This window comes from Pocillopora damicornis, chromosome 6 (assembly GCF_964200805.1).
Source record: "Pocillopora damicornis chromosome 6, jaPocDami1.2, whole genome shotgun sequence".
NCBI lineage: Eukaryota > Metazoa > Cnidaria > Anthozoa > Scleractinia > Pocilloporidae > Pocillopora > Pocillopora damicornis.
This window is the reverse complement of record NC_142675.1, coordinates 1,395,303-1,414,745: the sequence shown is the minus strand read 5'-3', so window position 1 is coordinate 1,414,745 and position 19,443 is coordinate 1,395,303. Positions and strand designations below refer to the sequence as shown.

Here is a 19,443-nt window from a genome sequence, read left to right as displayed (position 1 = left end):
GCACGTTTGATAAGACTGCCATAGAAATATACCTTTTTCAAAAAAATTGACAAAAAATAAAACTTTAATTTGATCTAATCTACAGATCAGATTCATTTTTAAGAATTTTTATCTGCTTATTCTTCTTTGCTACCATCCGCTGTCAACTCATTGTCAGATAGCTTGTCACAGTCGGTTCCGTTGGCCCAGGGTTGTTTCTCGCCGGAGGCGAAAAGCAAGTAAAATGTTCCACCAATGAGATAGACTATTCCGTTTATGTAAAAAATCATTCTCCATTCTTCGGCACTCTGTTAGGAAAGAAAAGAAGGACGTCTCACAGACAGACAGACAAACTGACTTTCTGACTAATTGACAGACTGACCGGCTGACTGATTGAAGTACAGGCTGATTGACTGTCTAAACGAATGAATGAAAAAATGGATAAATGAATGAATGAACGAGGGACTAAACACTTGTCAGCCAAACTGACTGAGTGACTGACAGACAAGCTTATTGACTGATCATGATTGTCTGACAAACCTATTTGACTAACTGACTCCCTGACTTACTATGCCTGAATCGATGACATGCCAACCAAATCTCTGCCTGACTGATTGACTGGCTAGAAAGCCGAACTTGGAATCAAACAAAAAGAACATAAATTGCGTGAAACTTTAATACAAAACAAAGATTTGATCCATATTTATTCTTGCTGCGAGGAATAGCTTTCCTCGTGAAAAATTTGTAACTATAATTCCCATCCACAGAAAGGAGTTTTCAATGTTAAATGAAAAACATTGATTTGACGTTATTAAAATCGTCGTAGTGACACTTCACGCGTTCTTACATGATGTTGCACGATGAATCCCGACAGGGTGGGACTGATAATTCCTGACACTGTAGCCGCCGTGTTGGTGACACCCAACAGTACACTGGCCAGTGCTGGTGCAATGTCCAGAGGATTCACCAAAAATCCTGACTCAGAAAAACCATTTAGGCCTATTCCTAGCGTCATCATCACCATAGCAGTTGTATGGTCTGCTTCTTTGACGTAACCAGCTGCTATTGGAAAAATTACCATTGGTAAAAATCCTGGAATAGGGAAAGAACAGGATTATCATGACAAAAAATTGAATACGGAATCCTTTTGATTTAATCATTTCATCCCCTTCCCTGGACCCAACCTTCCTCTGCCCGCCACGCCATGACCCTTGATGAAAAGACATATCCACTTTACAGTTCGGTCAAACCTCAGCCAAACTTTAAACCCTATCGTCTCTAATAGAGACCTGTCACTTATTCCAGTCCTCACGCAGAACTAGCCTGTTGGTAAAACGGCGCGAAATAAGAAACGGCGTGATGGTAGCGGCGGTGCGAAAAAACGAGGAAGGCCTGAGTCCAATAACGTAACCTCGACCCAAGCCACTCGTCCGTTTCAATTGTCGTTCAACCGCGCTTCGTCTCAATAACTTAAGACTTGGGACAGACAGACGCGGGACTGGCAGAGAGGAAAGCAACCGAAAGAAAACGCTTCAAAACTCAGCCAAGCCGAATCCCTTCCGATTTCCAAATCGGAGAAGATATGTTTTTCGGAGGTGCGCGCTTGCACTGATCAGAAGTGGGGGTTAGGGACGAGCATCGAGGAGGAAGGGAAGAGGAAACTGTGGCGTGGAAGTAAATGCATCTGAGACAGATTTTCTTAAACCCACCAAAAATCTCTGATCTTCCACTTAAGTGTGCGTGTGTGTGTGAAATACTTCAGGAAACGTGAGCTTTTTCATGTTGTTTTAGACAAGGGAATGATTTCCCTCAAGCAATACCATAACCTTCTTGTACTTTACCTAACGTGTTAAAGATCTTTCTTACTGTTCCAGTGCTCAAGAAATGTCTCCGAAGGTAATCAGCAAGTCGTCCTCCAGATATTAAAACCAGTAGAACTAGAATGTATGGCAAAGCTGAGGCCACTGAGGTCTAAAACGTTAGAACAAATTATTTACTCAAGATACCTAACTCATATCTTTCAGCAATCACTTCTTATCATTATCTAGGAAGAGTATGGAAACTGCAATTCAGTTTTAAGTGTTGGTTGCGAGAAAAAGGAGAAACTCGTGGAACCGATAAAAAGTGCACCCCCTCCCCTTGAGGATACATCGGGTCGGGGAACGAACCACTGGCCCCTCGAGGTCTAAGTTTGGGGCCCAGCCTAGTCTCATACCTAGACCCTCCACGGCCAAGCAGTTACATTTCAGTTACATGGTAGGATCTGGGAACGAGATTAGTGCTCGCCATTATCACTAACGACGCTTAATTCTCACCATGCGTATCTCTACCCAGGTAAAAAACTGACAAAATGACGGAACATAACCTCACGCAATAGACTAGCAATAGAGGGGTAGCAATGGGGAAGAGAAATCTTTTACCAGTCCCCTACTGGTACAAAACTGCGATACGCTTCAACCGCATGGGCCCCTGTGCAAGAATGTGGACACCGTTTTTCAGTGTCAAATTAGTGGAGCAGTTTCACAGTACCTTTTTAAGGTCTAGATGAAGTCTCTGGTTAAAATACAAAGGTAGCTCTGACATCATGGTGTAAAGACCCCAGGTCTGCGTAAAATGAGCCAACATGATGGCCCACAGTGGTAAGGAAGTAAATATTGACTTCCAAGGAATTGGAACGTCCTGTTAAAAGAGGCATAAATGTGACCTATAAGACTAATCAACCAATGATACTAGACGGGTGCGGTTTTATGGAGACCTATCACTTATTCCAAACGGTTATTATGAAAATTTTCGGATCAGTCTTTCTAAGATTTAAAACTTTTTGGGGAAGGTTGGATACCTTTTTGTTGATTTTCATACTAAAACTACGAAAAAAATTTGCCAGTTGTACAGGTTGGCTAACTTTCAAATGGTACAACACTTTAGTGCACCACAAGAAGCAACTTCAGGTTTGCCAATACTCGTAAGAGCTAAAACAGAAACTTCATTTTGAGGGTTCTAAGCCAGTTAATCAGGGCTCGTTTCATTTACCTTAGCATGTAAATCACTTCCCAGACTACTCTCTATATACTCTAACTCCTTAGCGGAAATACATGGCTGCTTCGACGGAGAATTCCTGACCAAAGCGAACCAGATGACAGCCCACAGCACACCACTGGTTCCTAAAGGAGGATAGCACATTTTAATAAGTTCCAAGTTTAATTAAGAATCGTCCAAACTCTTTCCCGAATGCACGGGGAAGAAGAAAGGAAATATGCTGAATTAAATCAACCTCCTTCTGGGAGTGCTTGCCACTTTTGATAAGGAAAAGTGAATAGGCCATTTTACAGATGTATACTTAGTTGCCAAGCCTTTGATTTGGAGTGAGGCTGAAGGTGACCTTGTTGTGATAGCGACCAGTATCTAGTTAGCACGATAACAAAGTAATTTACATTTAAAAAGCAGCAACGTTTGAATCGTAACAAGGTCGCCTATAGCCTCACTCCTAATCAAAGGCTTGGCAAGCAAGCGTGCAACCGTAAAATGGACTATTGGAGACGAGACTGGTTTTCAATTCACTCGATTTTATACATACCAAAGACGTAGAATATGGAAGACCAACCGATGTTGTAAGCGAGGTAGCCTGATAAATACATTGATATAATAATACCCAGTCTTGATCCTGACAAAACAGAATTTAAGAAGAATATACTATAATTTTTTCATCCATCAGGCATGAAATATCTAATTTATCAGGAAATTAATCGAAAGCTATTTAGACTAGTGAGACATTTTTAGTGTGTTTGGTAATATAAATCAAATAATGTTTTAATTAATACTAACTGGAGCCCATTCATGGGCCACTAATACTAATTAATACGATGGACATCATGATACCAGCGGGGTTGAATGTGGCTAATGTGCTCCTCTCTAATGGAGGAGCCCACTGGCTCCATAGCGCATGTCCAGCCGGATACACAAATCCCTGGGAATATACGAAAAACAAAAGTGTAAGACCACGAATAGGGGAGGTGTAACACTCTTTTAGTACCAATGGGAATTAAAAAGGTAAAATAATATGCAAATGTATAGACTAAGAAACGGATTAAATTTCAATTTTACCTCTGCCATCCCTATTGCGACCCGTAAGGCAATTAGCACCCCCACATGCACACGCGCAGCAAGAGGTGTTAACATTGTCAAAGCCCCACTGGTTCCAACACTCAATCCGAGGATCGTGGCGCCGCCAAACTTTCGTGCTAAAACACCACCTGGAAGCTGGGTTACCATGTAGCCGTAGTAAAAAGCACTGAGAATTACCCCTGGAAATGATTGGAAGGGATTGATTATCATTTTGATTCAATAGTCCAGTAATAAGATAGAAAGGAAATAAGGAACGATGGAACGATGGAACGATGAGACGATGGAACGATGGAACGATGGAACGATGGAACGATGGAACGATGGAACGATGGAACGACGGAACGACGGAACGACGGAACGACGGAACGACGGAACGATGGAACGACGGAACGATGGAACGACGGAACGACGGAACGACGGAACGATGGAACGACGGAACGACGGAACGACGGAACGATGGAACGATGGAACGATGGAACGATGGAACGATGGAACGGTGGAACGATGGAACGATGGAACAATAGAACCATGGGAAAGAAATACCTTGAACTTTTGTGGTCCATGAAAACTCTGCAGGCTCCTAAGGTTGTTAGAGAAACGAGGGAAACATCTTTGTGATTAACAAATGAAACGTGTTCTCTTCAGAATAAAGAATTAAATAACCTGAAGTTTCGGTAACCTCTCGCTTTGATATGGTGAGTTTTCAAAAGATGTACAGTACCTGAACTTCCATACCATGGTGTATAACCGTCTGATTTGCGACCATGACAGCAATAGCCATGCTAAGATTTACTCGCATAGCATAGATGTTCGCAAAACCCAGAAAGGTCATCGAGGCTACCATGTAACGCATTGGAGGAAAACATTTTGCGTTACCAGGACTTGAAGACTGTGTTTCTTTCTTGTCCTCAGTCATTTCACAGGTACCTGCTGTTTTTCTGTTAAACTGCCAAGCTTTTTGGGATTTAAACAAAAACAATGGTGCTGATGTTTTTCTCTTTATTTCAGTCTGGCAAAGTTGATGCCTATATTTCAACGATTGGAACCTGAAAAAAAAGAAAACCAGTAATTGATGAGAGCTGTAAGGCGACAGAGGATATAAACAGAAATATATTATTTATATTATGTATTATATTATGAGGGGAATGTCATCCTCCCTGTGCAAAAACTTCTTTAACTAAAAAAGAAAGCGAGCAATCTTTTTAACGTACCAGTGAGACTAGACTTCTCTCTTTTTTTTTGTTTCGTCAGCACCACGAAAGGTGGAGGCTTCTCTTTGTGGTCAGTTTAGTATACGCTGCCGTTAGCATTCAGGTAGGGAAAGCCTTGAGCTGAAGTAGTTCTTGATCGGCTGTTGATGTTTTTAAATCCAGTTTACGTCATTTGCTCTCTGACTGGTCAAACAAAAGTGCTGTTTACAGCAACAGAAATTGTTTTTGTATTGTAAATTAAATTTAACTGGTTACTCGCATTTTTTACCGTATCTGTGAGTTTCGAAGTGGACAGGGAGGGAGGCAGAGAACGTAACATAATCACCCCACTCCCAAGGCACAGGTCTGAAATCTCTCGAGGCTTGATTTTATTTTATTTTTTTTCTGTTTCCATTTTTTCAGCCTTATCAACTACAAATTCGATTTTGCAAAAGAAGTCTCCGGTTGGAGCAAAAGGGACGGGACGGATTGTCAGCTATAGTCAGGGCATCTTTTTTTTTTGAGGAGAGAAAAGAAGGTCTGGGTACGAGAACCGTCACGCATCAAGAGAGAAGTTGGCGTGACAGATCAACCAAGGAAATCGATACATCAAAGCAATAAGTGAGTGTTATTGTTTTGGAAAAGTCGTTTACAAAGACAGGCCCATCAAATAAATTATAATTTAAATGAGAAGCTCGAAAGGCTGCCGTCTTAAGGATGGATGTTGGATAATTTAGCGAGAGCTTTAGCCAAAGACAAAAAGCACATCACAATTAAAAGTGACATTTACTCTAACCACTCGTCACCCGAGGATTTCACACTGAGCTTCTTTCAATAGCAACATAATTGTAAACGCTGAAACAGAATATAAATGCCTTTGTCACCAAAGCGACGGCGGATGTGTTCATTAATTACGGGGTCGCATCGTTGTTTATCAAAGCTTGGATCACCAACGAAGAAGACAGTCAACATCTCAATTCGTTCTTCTCAAAATGGACATGGAAACACAAGAAAACGCAGACTCTGAGGACTTTCGCAAGCGAATGGCAGTCCCAAGTGGCTTCAGAAACCTTCTCGAGGGCCTGACTGTGGAAATTTTGCGTTGCCGTCCGGAGAACATTCATAAATTTGCTGCGGATTATTTCCATAAAAAGTTGAAAGAACGCCAAGGTACTTTTGCTTAAAATACTATCTCTAAATTTCTCCTAAGATGCATGTTGATTCCCTTATTTGCCATATCGATACTGATACTTACGTTCAAGTTGCTACTTTGCTAGTTAAAATGGAATCAGATGTGAAAACTGCTTGGCAAGTGTGATCTGTTCAACACCGGCACTGTTACTCAAACATTCTCAAATGCCCTTTAAACGCGCGAGTCAACACTGTATCGACAGCGTGCTTCAAATCATCGTAAAATGATGAAGCGAAATCTTTACCACCTTGTGCGCAATTCAAGCAGTGTTTGGTAGTGTTAATTATTTTCAAAAAGCTATGAAACGTTTACTAGAGCATTTTCAAAACACCCCGCTGAGTCAACGATAGACCTTAGGCCGAAATTGTGTACAAATCAGGAGCTACCAAAGATGGAGAGGGCTATAAATTTTACTACAAAGAATGAAGTTTAGAAATGGTATATTCGGTGTAATCCTCCACAAATGCAGTTTTTTCTTCTTGGGAAGAATACATGTAAATATAGAAAAACCATACTATTTTCTATATTATCTAAAATTCTGTGCAATTAACTTCGCTCTTTTTCTTGATAGTCACGCAAAACATAATTTCTCTCAGAGAATTTAAAATCAAACTGTTATTTTTGATGATCAATGCTAAAAACTGCTGAAAAAACGCATTGGAAATTACAACCTACAGATCTACCGCTTTGCTAAAACAATTAATTTTCCTGTAATTCAAGCCAAGTGAATTATCTGGAAAAAAATTACAGTTTTCTATTTTTTTCCCCTCGATGAATAAATTGCCTAGCTTAGACCTTATGCGTAAAATTATTAAAATATTCTCATTATTTTACTGCCATCATTATCGTATTTTTTATATTCTTAGCTGGCCCGCCTTGCTCCGAAAACTTTTATTAATCGTGATAAGATATTATCTGGAGGCGCCTTTTCAATGCGAGAGAGCAGAATGCTAATGAAAAAAACCCAGCTACTATGTACTTAATAACACCTGCACTATCTCTAGACACAATATGATTTTCTCAAGAATCTTAGGAAAAAAATTAAAAGTTTTGTTAAACTTAATCCGTTGACGGAAAAAAATCCTAAACTTTGGGAAGTGTGAAATCAAACCTAGACTCGAATTCAAATCGGTGATCAATTCTAATTAGCGACGATAAAATGTTTATTCATACTCGATTTTTTTTTTCTTTAAATATTTTAATTGCTGTTCACGAACTGACTCTTAAAGAGAAAATAACATACGATATTCCCACTAGCCTCTGACACTGACCCTCTCTATCAGAAAAACAAGTTTAAAACACAGAAAGTAATCGAAGAAATAATCATTATAGCATAAAGCCAATTCCTTCTTTATGCCATACCGCTTGAAGCAGATGCGTATGTCTCATTGAAAGGCCTTTTGTTGTGCAGCGCCAAAAGGCAATTTAGCAAATAAAGGAAATAACTTTTAAAGTTACAATGCCTGAAAAGCTGAAGGCATATTAGCCAGGACAGGAAATGAAAATTGCTCAAGGAAGCCGAAACAATTGCTTTACAATTTCCTTGATAGTTTCCATTATCGCATTTGTGTTTCTCTTCTTTTTATTTTTTGTCTTTTTCCTTGATTTGGTTTTTCTTTGTTTATATATTTATTATTATTATTATTATTACTTTAACTTTCCTTCCATTTGCGCAGTCCTCCAATCACCAGATTTAGTGAAAGCTGCCCTAAACAATGGATAAAAAATATAAATTTTGTTGTATTGTTCAAACTCATTTCGGCTCATACATTTAATATTCTTCGATTTATGTGGTTTTGCAACTGTCTTGCTTTTCTTTCAGAAATAAAAATTATTTTAGTGTCATGACCTGGTAATTTCATTAAAAAAAAATATGATAATCAATCTACGCAAAGTTTTGACAACGCATTCAAGAAAATCTTGATTTCTTTACGGTGTACTTTGTAGTACTGGAGCACAGCAGTTATTCCTTAGAGTTCTTCTCTACCCGTTTCTTTGACCTCCAAGATGCGCAATAATTCACAATGGTCTTCTCTGCACCCTTTGCGGACCTCTGTTGACCTGTAAAATGTAACGCAAAGAAATTGTGCGATTACTATCAATGCAATTTTACCATAGCAACATGATTCTTCTGGACATACATTACGAACGTGTGCATAATTGTTGTGTATGTTTTTTTTTCCCGTTTGTCACACAGAGAAAGGGTACGATGACTGTCTATTGGGATCACAGATAGACGGCTATTACAGGTATGAACCTTCTGGGGCCAGTAAAAGAGAACTTGATAAAGCAGCCACGAAAATACAGTCAACATTCCGGGGGCATAAGGTGAGACAAGAAGCAAAAGCCTTGACGGAGACTGGGAATGAGGGACATCGCCAAGGAGGAGAAACATCAGCAGCCGCTGCAGAAAATTTTGGCGGGAAAGAACACGAGGCTGCCTCTCGCATACAAGCTGGTTACCGTGGTTACAATGCTCGCCAGACATTAAAGGCTCGAAACCAGGCAGCGACAAAGATCCAAGCTGGATATCGTGGCTTCACTGTTAGGAAAGATTTGGAAGGAGGCGGCATTTCGAGACCAAATCGCAAAGATAGCCCTGTTCCATGGCGTGGAGAAGAAGAAGCTGCGGCTCTGAAAATACAGTCAGCTTTTCGAGGGCACCGAGCCAGAGAAGCAATCCGAAGTGAACGGAATATGAACGCTGGTGAAAACGAAGGCAAAATTATGGCTGCAGAAATCAGTGAGGAAAACGAGAGAAACCAAATGGAGAAGAGTGTTAATGCCGTCAAAGATGCAAAAATGGCGAGAGATGACGCTGCTACAACGATCCAATCAAACTATCGCGGCTACTACACTCGACAGCAGCTGAAGAACAAAAATACCGCTGCAATAACCATTCAAGCTCATTACAAAGGATATAGAGCACGAAAGATTCGGCGCACCAGATCTGAAGCTGCCGTCACGATCCAGAGCTACTACCGTGGTCACAGGACGAGAGAAAGTTTAAAAAAGCGAAGCTCCACCAAAACATACTTGGAAGTGTCGGTTAGTGACGAGTTCGCGTTGCACCGTGACAGCCGCACATCGTTCAGTCTTCCTGCAGGAGTGAAGTTCGAGGGGAACTTGGACGAAGACAGCGATGAGGAGATTGATAAAATGGTGGACAAACTAAAAGCGATACAGGAGTCCTCTAGTCCAGATCTTGCAGACGACAAGGCTGATAGTTAGTTCATACATAGTGCGAATATATACAGCATGAATTGTTCAAAGCATAGGCTGTTTTGATAGGTACCCTCATTTTCACAGCTTCTTCGGATTTAAATAAATCTTGCGCGAGCAAACTTTGAAGAAAAAATTAGAACAGTTTGCAGGTGAGTTGCTTTACTCCGCATTGTGATTGGTTCAAGAAAACCCGTGCCACTCCGTCAGCCAATCAGATGCAAACTTAGTCGCACGCGTTTTCCCGCGCTTTGGACAGTTTTGCTTGATTTGCTTTGACTTTGGCTCTTAAAGGTATTTTTCCTCCCTTCTGATTGTCCAGTGCGATTACTTAGGTTTCGGATTTACGACACAGAATCAGGAGCCCATCACTTGGGTTCCTGACACAATTCAAAAGCGCTCAAATGCTGGAATATGATATCTGACAATGAAGCGCTTTTCGTTTGAGAGTTAGAAAAAAAAAACGAAATCAAAACCGAGGTGATCACAACGGCCAATAAAAAAGGAGGAAAAGTGTCAATCAAAATTCAAAGAAATATAGGTCAGCGGTTCGAGTGCAGGAAAACGCGAAGCAGGATTGACCGCATCTGATTGGTTAAAAGGGAGACCAATCACAAAGTAAAGAACTCCGGATTCCTCTCGACATTCATTTGTAGATTGTTCCATGAGTCTTGACACATTGCAATATCCCTAAGCGTCAAAATGGTTGTCAAAATGTGCCTGGTCAAAACTGCTCAATTTTTGAATTAATCATAACCATTGCAATTTCCTCAAATGTAATTGGTGCGTCAGCTGCTTTATACATCACTAATCACTCTGTACAGTTGTAATCGAACAGTTGGCTGTGATCGGACAGCCAATCACACTAAGTTCACTACGTTAAATCCACCAATCACAGAATTGATCACAATAACCATAGCAACAACCACTTACCCTGAAAAGTAAAACTGGGATATTTCCAAATTTTTTTGCTTTAGACATTGTCCCTAATAGAGATGTTTATCCTAAATGTATTTTATTTTTCGGAAATTGTTGTGGCTATGATTAATGGTAACAGGATTTCATGTCGTCCAATTCTGTCTGTAATCATACGAGTGATTGACAAATCGTCTGATTTTGTCGATCACTCGTATGATTACAGACAGAATTGGACTCCACTCGGTCCTATTACCATTATATATTTAGAAGAATTAGGGATTTTGATAATAAATATCAATTTATATTACTCTTGCACATTCAAGTAAATTTCTTATCATCCTTGAACACACCACACACTCCATAATTCCAAATTTTCCCTTAGCCTTTGAATAAGATACAACGGCGAAAAGAATGCGGGTCATAGTTTCTCTCGCGACTGTAAGAAACACTTGATTCCACCCAGAGCCCTAGTTTGAACACGTCACGAAATGAGAGCGAGCGTGTTGCGTGACGGGATTAGAAATCGACTTCGCGAGAAGGTCCTCTAAGCGCCACGAGTCCTAAAGAATGTCTTGTCTTCTATACAACGGTTGGGAAGGAGCCCGTGGCCTGTTACAACGGACATTATTGTATATATAGCTTTGACTAGTATTTTTTTATCATGTGGCGAATAGTCATTTTCAAAAGAAACTAATTGACCTCATCCGCTTTTCATATACCGGAAATCCCACGCCATTGGTTAGAAAGAGCGAAACCAAATCCATGGTTTCCGCTGCAGAAGCTTAAGAATGACGCTGCAGTTTTCGACACTTAAGAGCAATCACGGTCGGTCTTTTATAAACCCCAAATCTAAGAGATTCTCTGGACAATACTGAAAATTATGGTAAGTCTGCACTAAATTTCTTTGTTTCTTTGGATCGAGTGCTCTTCTTGTTGGCGGTAAAATCGTGCGCCGCTAAGCTGGGGTTGCACGGAGGGATTACACAAGCATCACGTACAAATAGAAAGGGTAATTTTAGAGGGGGAGGGGGTCAAAGCCGCAACACCGCTAAAAAAAAAATCGAAAAACACTGCACTGATAGCACAAAGTTGACAACAACCCCGCGCTCACCGCAATATTCAGCACAGTACCCGTGATGTGATAAGTACATGTATTCAGACAAGAATCGAACTGAACAAAATCACACTTCGCACTTGCATGCATGGAGGTTATAGATACATAGACACCTAATGCTGATTGCCAGGTCCAATATATAGTTACTTACATCGTATGTTTCCGTACGTGTTATCAACCGTTGATTTCAAGTCTTCCACGTAAAACTGTAACAACAGAACTGAGAGGGCAGAGTTTATTGAACGTTGATAACGATGACCTGTGCTTGGTGTTCGATATCATAACAGTTCTTTATGCAAAGCAATGCAATGAAGCGCAAATATTTTTTATCGTTTATGGTATTTTATGGTGCGTGTCTGATAGATTTAAGTTAGGTCGAACGACATAATTCTTCTTTTAAACAGAAAAAGGAAGAAAGTCGTTTTTTTAAAATAGAACGTGATTTCAGATTTAATGGTTCATTGTTAGCTGCTATGCTCACTAGGTACCTATTCATCCATCAAATATTTTTTGCTCGCGAGCAACTGCTTTTAACACGTCACATGACGTAGTATACTCTCGCAATAAATGGGAACTATCACCGGATATTCCCCGTGTGGTAGAGCGTAGATGGTAGAGCGTATTGCTTTTGAGTATTACTTGTGGAAGAAGGGAACAACTTTTTGTTCAGGCAATCGAATCAAAGAACGTCACTGAACTGGGTCAAATTCTGACCCAATAGAATGTTTTCACGTAATAATATTTGAGGATTGATAAACACAATAACCCTTAATGAGGCTTGAAAATTTGTCCATGAAGATTATCTGTTCCTCGAAATAAGCAATAGAAATATGTTTCTAGCTCGCCTGATGGCACATATTTCGTGATGGCTAGTGTGAGGCGTTTTACTCATTTTTCAGACATTGAAACGTATACTATAAGGTGTTTCCACGTGTTAATGTTTCAGAGTCCAGTCCGATCTATATGTTAAACCGGCAGCCAGCCAGCTACGTCCCCTGGGAGAAGTTATCTAGACCCTTCTTTACATCAGATTGGCTGATATTTTCAATGCCACTCCTTAGTAACTGTCATGTGACTTCGATCATGTAATTTCACCAGTAACTTCTATTACGTAATTTTGTTAGTGCACGCGAGGTCGGTTTACGAACCCAAGAGTGTTTGGTGCTTATTTTGGTCTCAGATACAGTGATTTCTAGGCCAAGCAACTTCAAATATGGTGAGTGTTCTGATAAAGCCGTAATAACCAGATTTTTCATGGGTACCAACAAATCTGATCGAATTAGAGCTGGAAGTTGAACGACGCAATTTCTCTATTAGCGCCCAATTTTGCTTTCATTGCATAAGGGAATTCGTTCTGTTACTTAAAAAAACTGTTTCACTTTCTTGCGGTAAGCACATCTTGTCGTCAGCAACAGTTTCTTTGAGAAAACTTTTCAGAAATGCATTAAAATAATGTGAAACGCACTCGTTATGCATACCAATTGAAATGCAGGTATCCTTTAGAAGGCCCATCTATGTCATTTGTTTTCCATATTTCGAATTTTGCATATGTAAACATCATTCCATATTGCGCTTTCTTACGTACGGAAGCTTGCTGGGTATTTAAATATCTCTGCTGTAATCTACAGTTAGTTACGAGACTTGAGGCACTCTAAAGTAAGCGTGGCGGATTTGAAGTTTTCAATGCAGAATGCGAACGGGTGGTCATAAATTGAAGCGTATGCAAATTCAGTCGTGTTTGTCACATACGGATATTAATATAACTTCTCTGTCAGAATTCCTGATCCAAATCTTTTCGCAACACAATGTAATGTTAACTACGTGAGTCTGTATCTAATATGAGGAATCCGATATATTTCGTAATAGCAATTGATTCCGGTAAGATTTTGCTGCAGGGTTCCATTGTTCGACGAGCTTATGCCTTGATGCCTCTGGCAGTCGAGTTTATTTACCAGACGGTTTTGCTCATTAAAAAAAAAGTGCATATCACTGGAAGTCTCTATTCGCCAGCCAAACTCGAACAACGCGTTTTCCTGCGTGACGCTGTAGTTTTTCAATTGCACGCCAACCATCAAAATTCAGCGAGACTCTAGCTCCGTAATTCGACGGTTCTTAAGACATAAGGCTGCTGCGGTGAATGTTTTCACATCCTTCGAGGTGGTCTTGCCGGTAGAGAATTTATCACATCCACGCAAAGGTTTTTCTGGGGTCCCTAGAACACTTAGGCGAATGTACAATACTTGCGCCTCATTAAATTTCCCAGTTGACTTGCCTCGGGTATTGGGAGAAAAAAAATCGGGCTTCAAGGGGTTTATGGCCTTAAATTCCGTGACATGGCTTCAAAAATGTTCAACCTTAGAGATTTAGGTCGTAAACTTTCGACTCCGTCTTCTCTTTTTCTTTTTTTTTTTTTTTTTTTTTTTTGTTCCTCAGCAAGAACTTTGACACAACGAAGAAAACGGATTGATAGCTACCCACAGATTACGTAACAAGAAACTTTAAGCCCATTAATACTTAAAACAGCATCTAGATGAGAAAAACAGCATCTAGATAAGAAAGACCAGGGAATTGCTTGTTATGATGTAATAGTGCCATTTGCTTAGAGAAATTCTTAACCCAATATTGACAGTATATAGACAAGAAAGATTGCAGGAATGTCGATTCAATCATGACCGGATCTTGCTCAGCAGGGTGTATTGCGTGGTTTTATGTGGTTGGCATGCATGCGAGGTTGAAGTTCATTTTAACAAAGAACCTTTCTCATTTTCAAATCCACCCAGAATTGTCGAAGAGCGATAAAATTGACTCTGTATATTAAACTTTAAGGAAAATAAATAGGGTTAACTGAGAAGTTACTTCAAACCAGTGTAATAGGCTTATTCAGGCTCATGAAGCTGTCTGCTGAATTACTGAGGTCATATTTTCACGACTGGATTGACTCTGATAGGGTTGATATTTCAATAGAATTACTAGACTGGAGTTGCACATTTGTGGGATTTAGGAGGTTAGAAAATTGTGGTAATAAGGGATTTTTAAAATGGGAAGATTCACGATTGGAATGTTCTCACTGTTGGGACCACATTCATTCAAAAGCGAATACAAATTGGGCCTCTAATTGGCCACCAAAAAGATTATAGTGATGAAGGGTTCTAAGAGGCCAGGGGCACATACCCAGCTCAAACATACTCAAATTCTTCCTCCACCCCCTCCACAGGTATATAGCACAGATTTTGCACCATTTTGTGTAACACAATCACATGCATCAAGCTAATTATATTTTGTTTCATTTTTAATAATTCAAATTTGTCTTCTCTATGCAGAATTCCCTAGCGTTTTTGATCACTCTCGTGTTTGGATTTGATATGACTTGTGGACAAAATGTGAAATGCAGTACTAAACTTCAGACACACATGGCGGTAAATGCTCTAAGCAGATTTGCTTTTTCATTGCTTTTGTTTGGTCCTCACCCAGCCATCTCTGTCTCCTTTGACGCTGTTTTTTTGACATTTTTCATGAGGTTCTGCAAAGCTCTGACTGTTGCATGACATTCCCAAGAATCTCTGTTAATAAAAGTTAAAAACTAAGCACTTGCTATCCACTCATTTGTTTGAACTGTCACACAACATTTTCTCACTTTGCGCAAGAGATTGAAAACACACGTTTTGAAGGAGACAAGGTGTCCTGAGGAAGGAAATGTTTTCAATTGGTTACTTTTCGAAATTATGAGATCTTAGTTTAAATGAATAAAATGATGAAAGAGGGACATCCGAAAATACTTACAATAAATTAACTATTATGTCTAAATGATTTTTTTTCTCTTTCTTTTCAAGAAAGGTTCCTGGGGTGAGATACCGGTTGTTCACAAAGACTACAAGGGTAAGTGGATTTATGCCTGCAACATGACCTGCACAACAGAAAGTATTTAAAGTCACTTTCCTTTTTGAGTATTTCTCTCCTTGTGTGTATTTCTCTCCTTGCGTTTTCCTCTCCTTCACCCTGCGCTTGCTGCGTTTCCAATTGGATACATGTAACATGAGAATTTTCACCTTAAGTTGGCAGAAATCTGGCATAGTTTACTTAGGCAAGGAATGAAAAATACCTTTGCTTTTTTCTTGTAACCTAGCACTTTGTTGGTGTTTGAAATTCAACATCGCACAAGCAAAAATGAACTTAAAATGAACAAGCTCTTCTGTGGCTGATGTCACAACCACGCAATGTTGTCAAATTTCATTTCCTTTGCAATGGAAGGTACTTCATGTGTTTGCTTTCTTCCTCAACAGGAGCGACAGTTGTTGATCCACCCTTACCATTTATGTCTCCATTTGCTGCAACCACTGAACAGGAAATAAACAAACAAATAAACAGGGAGCTATTTGCCAGTTACACATATTTATCAATGGTGAGCTTTTAAGACAGACCTTACAACTTACTTTTTTTAATTGAAAATTAGATTCTTATTTTTGCATCTTATTTCGTAACCAGGCCATGCACTTTAACCGTGATGATATCAATCTGCCTGGGTTTCACAAATTCTTTAAGGAGGCCTCAGAAGAAGAGCGTGAACATGCCATGAAGGTATTCCTGTTTCAACTCCTAATTAAACCATTTACACCTTAGCACCAGTATGTGTATTCTGAATTTTCCAAAGATACTGACCAGGAGAATTTAAGTAGCAATCAAGAACTTCTTAAATTGGTGATCATATCCTGTATTCTCATGATCTTAACGAATGATCCAGCTGTGTTTCTGAGAGGAGAAATTTGGTGCTGGTCACTCCCAGAGTTTTAACCCTTTCACTCCCGTGAGTGATCAAGACAGAATTTCTACTAATAGTTTCAATATAATATTAAGCAGACTAGTGATGAGAATAAAGAAAAACATCAGTTAGGGGATTGTTGGTTTGATCTTAGACTAAATTAACTTGACTAACATCATGAGAGGGGTATGCCTGACAGTGAGGAGAATTAATCATGAGATCTTGGGAGTGAGAAGGTTAAGGGTTAAATTTATAGGATACTGATTTTAGTAAAAGTAAATAAAGGATTTCAATGCTTAGTTTTCCAGTAATGGCCCTCGCTTTATTGTTTCTTGCTTTGGTTTCAGTTGATGGAATACCAAAACAAACGTGGAGGCCGCGTCTTGCTTCATGGTATAATGGTACGTTAAAAGACCTGAACCTACCCCTTATCTAACCCAACATTAACCCTAGCTTGTTATAATTTGGCTGTTGTTGGGTTTGGGGAGGGGTAGGTGGGCAGTTCATTGATCTAAAATGAGAGCATCCACACAGAGCCATAATGGCTGCTATTGATTAGTATTTAGTCTCAGTGAGGAACATGACAGTGTAGTTGAATGTTTTTCTTGTTCTGCGTGTTTTCTTGGCAGAAACCTTGTGAAACGACATGGGGAAATGGTCTGGAGGCCATGAAACATGCCCTGGTCTTAGAAAAAGACGTGTACCAGGCATTGCTTGATCTGCACAATACAGCTTCAAGGAACGAAGATCCACAGGTAGGCAGCATTCATTCAATAAGAGCGCTTTTCAATCGAGTGTTGCCAATCACAACGGTCAATCAGAAGAAAGGGAAATACCTTCAAGAGCCAATGAGAACTCGAAGAAAAAATAACTAAAGCGCGGGTGACCAAGTAATTATTTTTTTTTTATCAGTTTAGCATTTGATTGGTTGAGAGAGTGGTGCAAATTTTCTGCACCAAACACAGAGCAAGGTGAAGCGAAAACAATACAATCACAAATTACTTTCAACTCTTAATTAAAAATTTGCTCTTATGTTTTCAGCACATCTGGGCATTCAAAAGAGCTGGTTTAATTTTCTTCCTCTTCCTACTCTCTCTGCCCTGAATAACCTTTTTATTTCATTGCTTAACAGTTGCAAGACTTCTTAGAGTCTAATTACCTTGGTGAACAAGTGGACAGCATCAAGCAGCTCTCCGACTACATTAACACCCTTAGCCGTATGGAGGCAGCTAAACAATATGCTCTTGGCGAGTACCAGTTTGACAAGATCACCCTTGGGGGAGAGAAGAAAGATTAATTTTTTTTTTTAATCAATGTATAACTTTACTTATGTGGACTTGGACTGATTTCTTGGTTTTTGATTGTTACTGAAATAAGTTTTTATTAAATGCACACAACTTCTGTGTGGTACAATTTTTTTTTTTGTAGTTTCAGTGGTTGGAGGTATTTCGGTTACCAACCAAAGTAGAGTTAATGATTTTAAAGAAGTGTTCCATGGGAGTTTTTGACTTCTTCAGTTTTAAATGATGGCTTGGTGTGTCTAACATTTTGGTGAATCCTAGCTTGTGAGCTGACCTTTATTAGAAGCGCTTTGGCATGAGTGTTTCATCACCTACAGGAAACTAGGTATGAAGCCTTGAGCAACTCAATGCGGCAAGAGGTCTGGATGGGGTGTAGCACTGATGAGTCCAAGACTCCTGGCAAACCTCTTCCCAGCTGGTCTCAAATCTTCCTGCGGACAGGGAAACGCATGTCCTGCAGCACTGATATTGAGGCTTGCTCGCAGATTAGGTGAATCCTCTTGGCAAGTGACCCTCAGAAATATACCTTTGATTGTTTAATTTAGGTCTGGGAACAGTGTATCCAGAGATAGTTGAATGTTGATTGTATGCCACAAAATTGCAGAGAATTGTTGTGAGATGAGTTTTTTGACAAGATTGTTTTTCTGGCAATGTTTTGCAATTTAGATAATAAACGGTTTGAGACCAATGTTTCAGAATTTTATCTGTCATTTCTCAGTCTTCTGCTCTTAGCCCTTTGACCCCAAATAGTGACCAACATCTAATTTCTCATAACAATGTCACCCCTGAATGAAACATGAGGGCTCAAGATTAAAGAAACCAATCATCAACTATAGGTTGTTGAATCAAAGATTGTGAAACAAATTCTCCTTGGAAGTCTTTCTTAGAACTGTAAGGAAAAGTATAGAGAACAGTATGGAGAAGATGTATGCTGATGTTTGGGTGTAGAGTTAACTTTTTCTTGTTACTTGGCACTTTTATAGTGAAATTTAAGCAGAAGCATACTTGCATTCACCCGGGCTTTCTGTTTGAAATAAACTGATTTTTGTGCTTGCTTTGTCAGTTTTTTATTCAATTACTGGTTTATCCTGTGACTGTTTTTTCTCTTGGCATGCAATCCCCAAAGAATCAGGTGACAATATAACACCGATGTCAGACCAAAAGAACACACGATGAGAATGGTACTGTCAGATTTAAAACTGATAATAATTGACGGTCTCTGTGGTATCAAATACTTTGCTACTGCACATCCATCAATAACAAAGAAATATTGGTTTTTCTCCAAGAATATGTTTTTCTCTGCCGACTCCATCGCTTTATAGTATTTAATAATTAAATAAATAATTATTAATTGATATTTATTAATGATTAATTAGTTAATTAATAGCATTTTTTTCTATGATTAATCTTTTTTTTTTCTTACCTTTCTGTCGACTACTTTACATGAACATGTAGCTAACAGTATTCTGTATTGCCTTAGAGTACTATATTTCTCTTGTATTTTTCTAATGGCATAGCAAATGAAGCCGTTCCATCTATGCTTTTAGTGAACCGAATAGGGTACATGTCTCTTTTATTATAGGCAGGAGGGATTTCATAAATTTTTATCTTTTTGTGGGTTTAAAGATACAACTGATGCAGTATGAAGA

General features: G+C 39.3%; 3 protein-coding genes across 4 annotated transcripts; 2 read left to right on the top strand and 1 right to left on the bottom strand.

The window, feature by feature from the left end:
• Positions 1 to 43: 43 nt before the first annotated feature.
• On the bottom strand, positions 44 to 12,014 carry LOC113666207 (sialin-like). The gene is made up of 12 exons (XM_089209522.1): positions 11,889 to 12,014; positions 5,313 to 5,495; positions 4,823 to 5,147; positions 4,645 to 4,681; positions 4,081 to 4,280; positions 3,856 to 3,943; positions 3,554 to 3,640; positions 3,010 to 3,140; positions 2,509 to 2,658; positions 1,821 to 1,950; positions 827 to 1,071; positions 44 to 287 (listed from the first exon to the last, which is right to left on the bottom strand). Exons 3-12 carry the CDS (start codon positions 5,015 to 5,017, stop codon positions 117 to 119), a joined length of 1,434 nt encoding a protein of 477 aa, XP_089065648.1. The 5' UTR covers positions 5,018 to 5,147; positions 5,313 to 5,495; positions 11,889 to 12,014; the 3' UTR covers positions 44 to 116.
• LOC113666208 (uncharacterized) lies at positions 5,971 to 10,928 on the top strand. The gene is made up of 2 exons (XM_027181969.2): positions 5,971 to 6,461; positions 8,681 to 10,928. Exons 1-2 carry the CDS (start codon positions 6,284 to 6,286, stop codon positions 9,712 to 9,714), a joined length of 1,212 nt encoding a protein of 403 aa, XP_027037770.2. The 5' UTR covers positions 5,971 to 6,283; the 3' UTR covers positions 9,715 to 10,928.
• Positions 11,136 to 18,482, top strand: LOC113666209 (soma ferritin). 2 transcript variants are annotated; one of them, XM_089209528.1, is made up of 8 exons: positions 11,136 to 11,506; positions 15,058 to 15,153; positions 15,568 to 15,613; positions 16,018 to 16,136; positions 16,220 to 16,312; positions 16,841 to 16,894; positions 17,123 to 17,248; positions 17,626 to 18,482. In XM_089209528.1, the coding sequence occupies exons 1-8, from the start codon at positions 11,504 to 11,506 to the stop codon at positions 17,788 to 17,790; spliced, it is 702 nt and encodes a 233-aa protein (XP_089065654.1). In that variant the 5' UTR covers positions 11,136 to 11,503; the 3' UTR covers positions 17,791 to 18,482. The 2 variants fall into 2 exon arrangements, with proteins under 2 accessions (XP_089065654.1, XP_089065653.1); XM_089209527.1 differs by lacking the exon at positions 11,136 to 11,506 and adding an exon at positions 12,896 to 12,953.
• The last annotated feature ends 961 nt before the right edge of the window (positions 18,483 to 19,443 follow it).

Excerpts from the sequence above, each read along its gene's own strand:
- LOC113666207 (XM_089209522.1), bottom strand. The coding sequence starts at position 5,017 with ATGACTGAGGACAAGAAAGAAACACAGTCTTCAAGTCCTGGTAACGCA. Across the intron at positions 4,281-4,644 it reads ATGGACCACAAAAGTTCAAG|GGGTAATTCTCAGTGCTTTT; the intron begins GTATTTCTTTCC and ends AATCATTTCCAG. Across the intron at positions 3,641-3,855 it reads AGCCACATTCAACCCCGCTG|GATCAAGACTGGGTATTATT; the intron begins GTATCATGATGT and ends CTGTTTTGTCAG.
- LOC113666208 (XM_027181969.2), top strand. The coding sequence starts at position 6,284 with ATGGACATGGAAACACAAGAAAACGCAGACTCTGAGGACTTTCGCAAG. Across the intron at positions 6,462-8,680 it reads AAAGTTGAAAGAACGCCAAG|AGAAAGGGTACGATGACTGT; the intron begins GTACTTTTGCTT and ends TTTGTCACACAG.
- LOC113666209 (XM_089209528.1), top strand. Across the intron at positions 16,895-17,122 it reads TCTTGCTTCATGGTATAATG|AAACCTTGTGAAACGACATG; the intron begins GTACGTTAAAAG and ends TTTTCTTGGCAG. Across the intron at positions 17,249-17,625 it reads CAAGGAACGAAGATCCACAG|TTGCAAGACTTCTTAGAGTC; the intron begins GTAGGCAGCATT and ends ATTGCTTAACAG.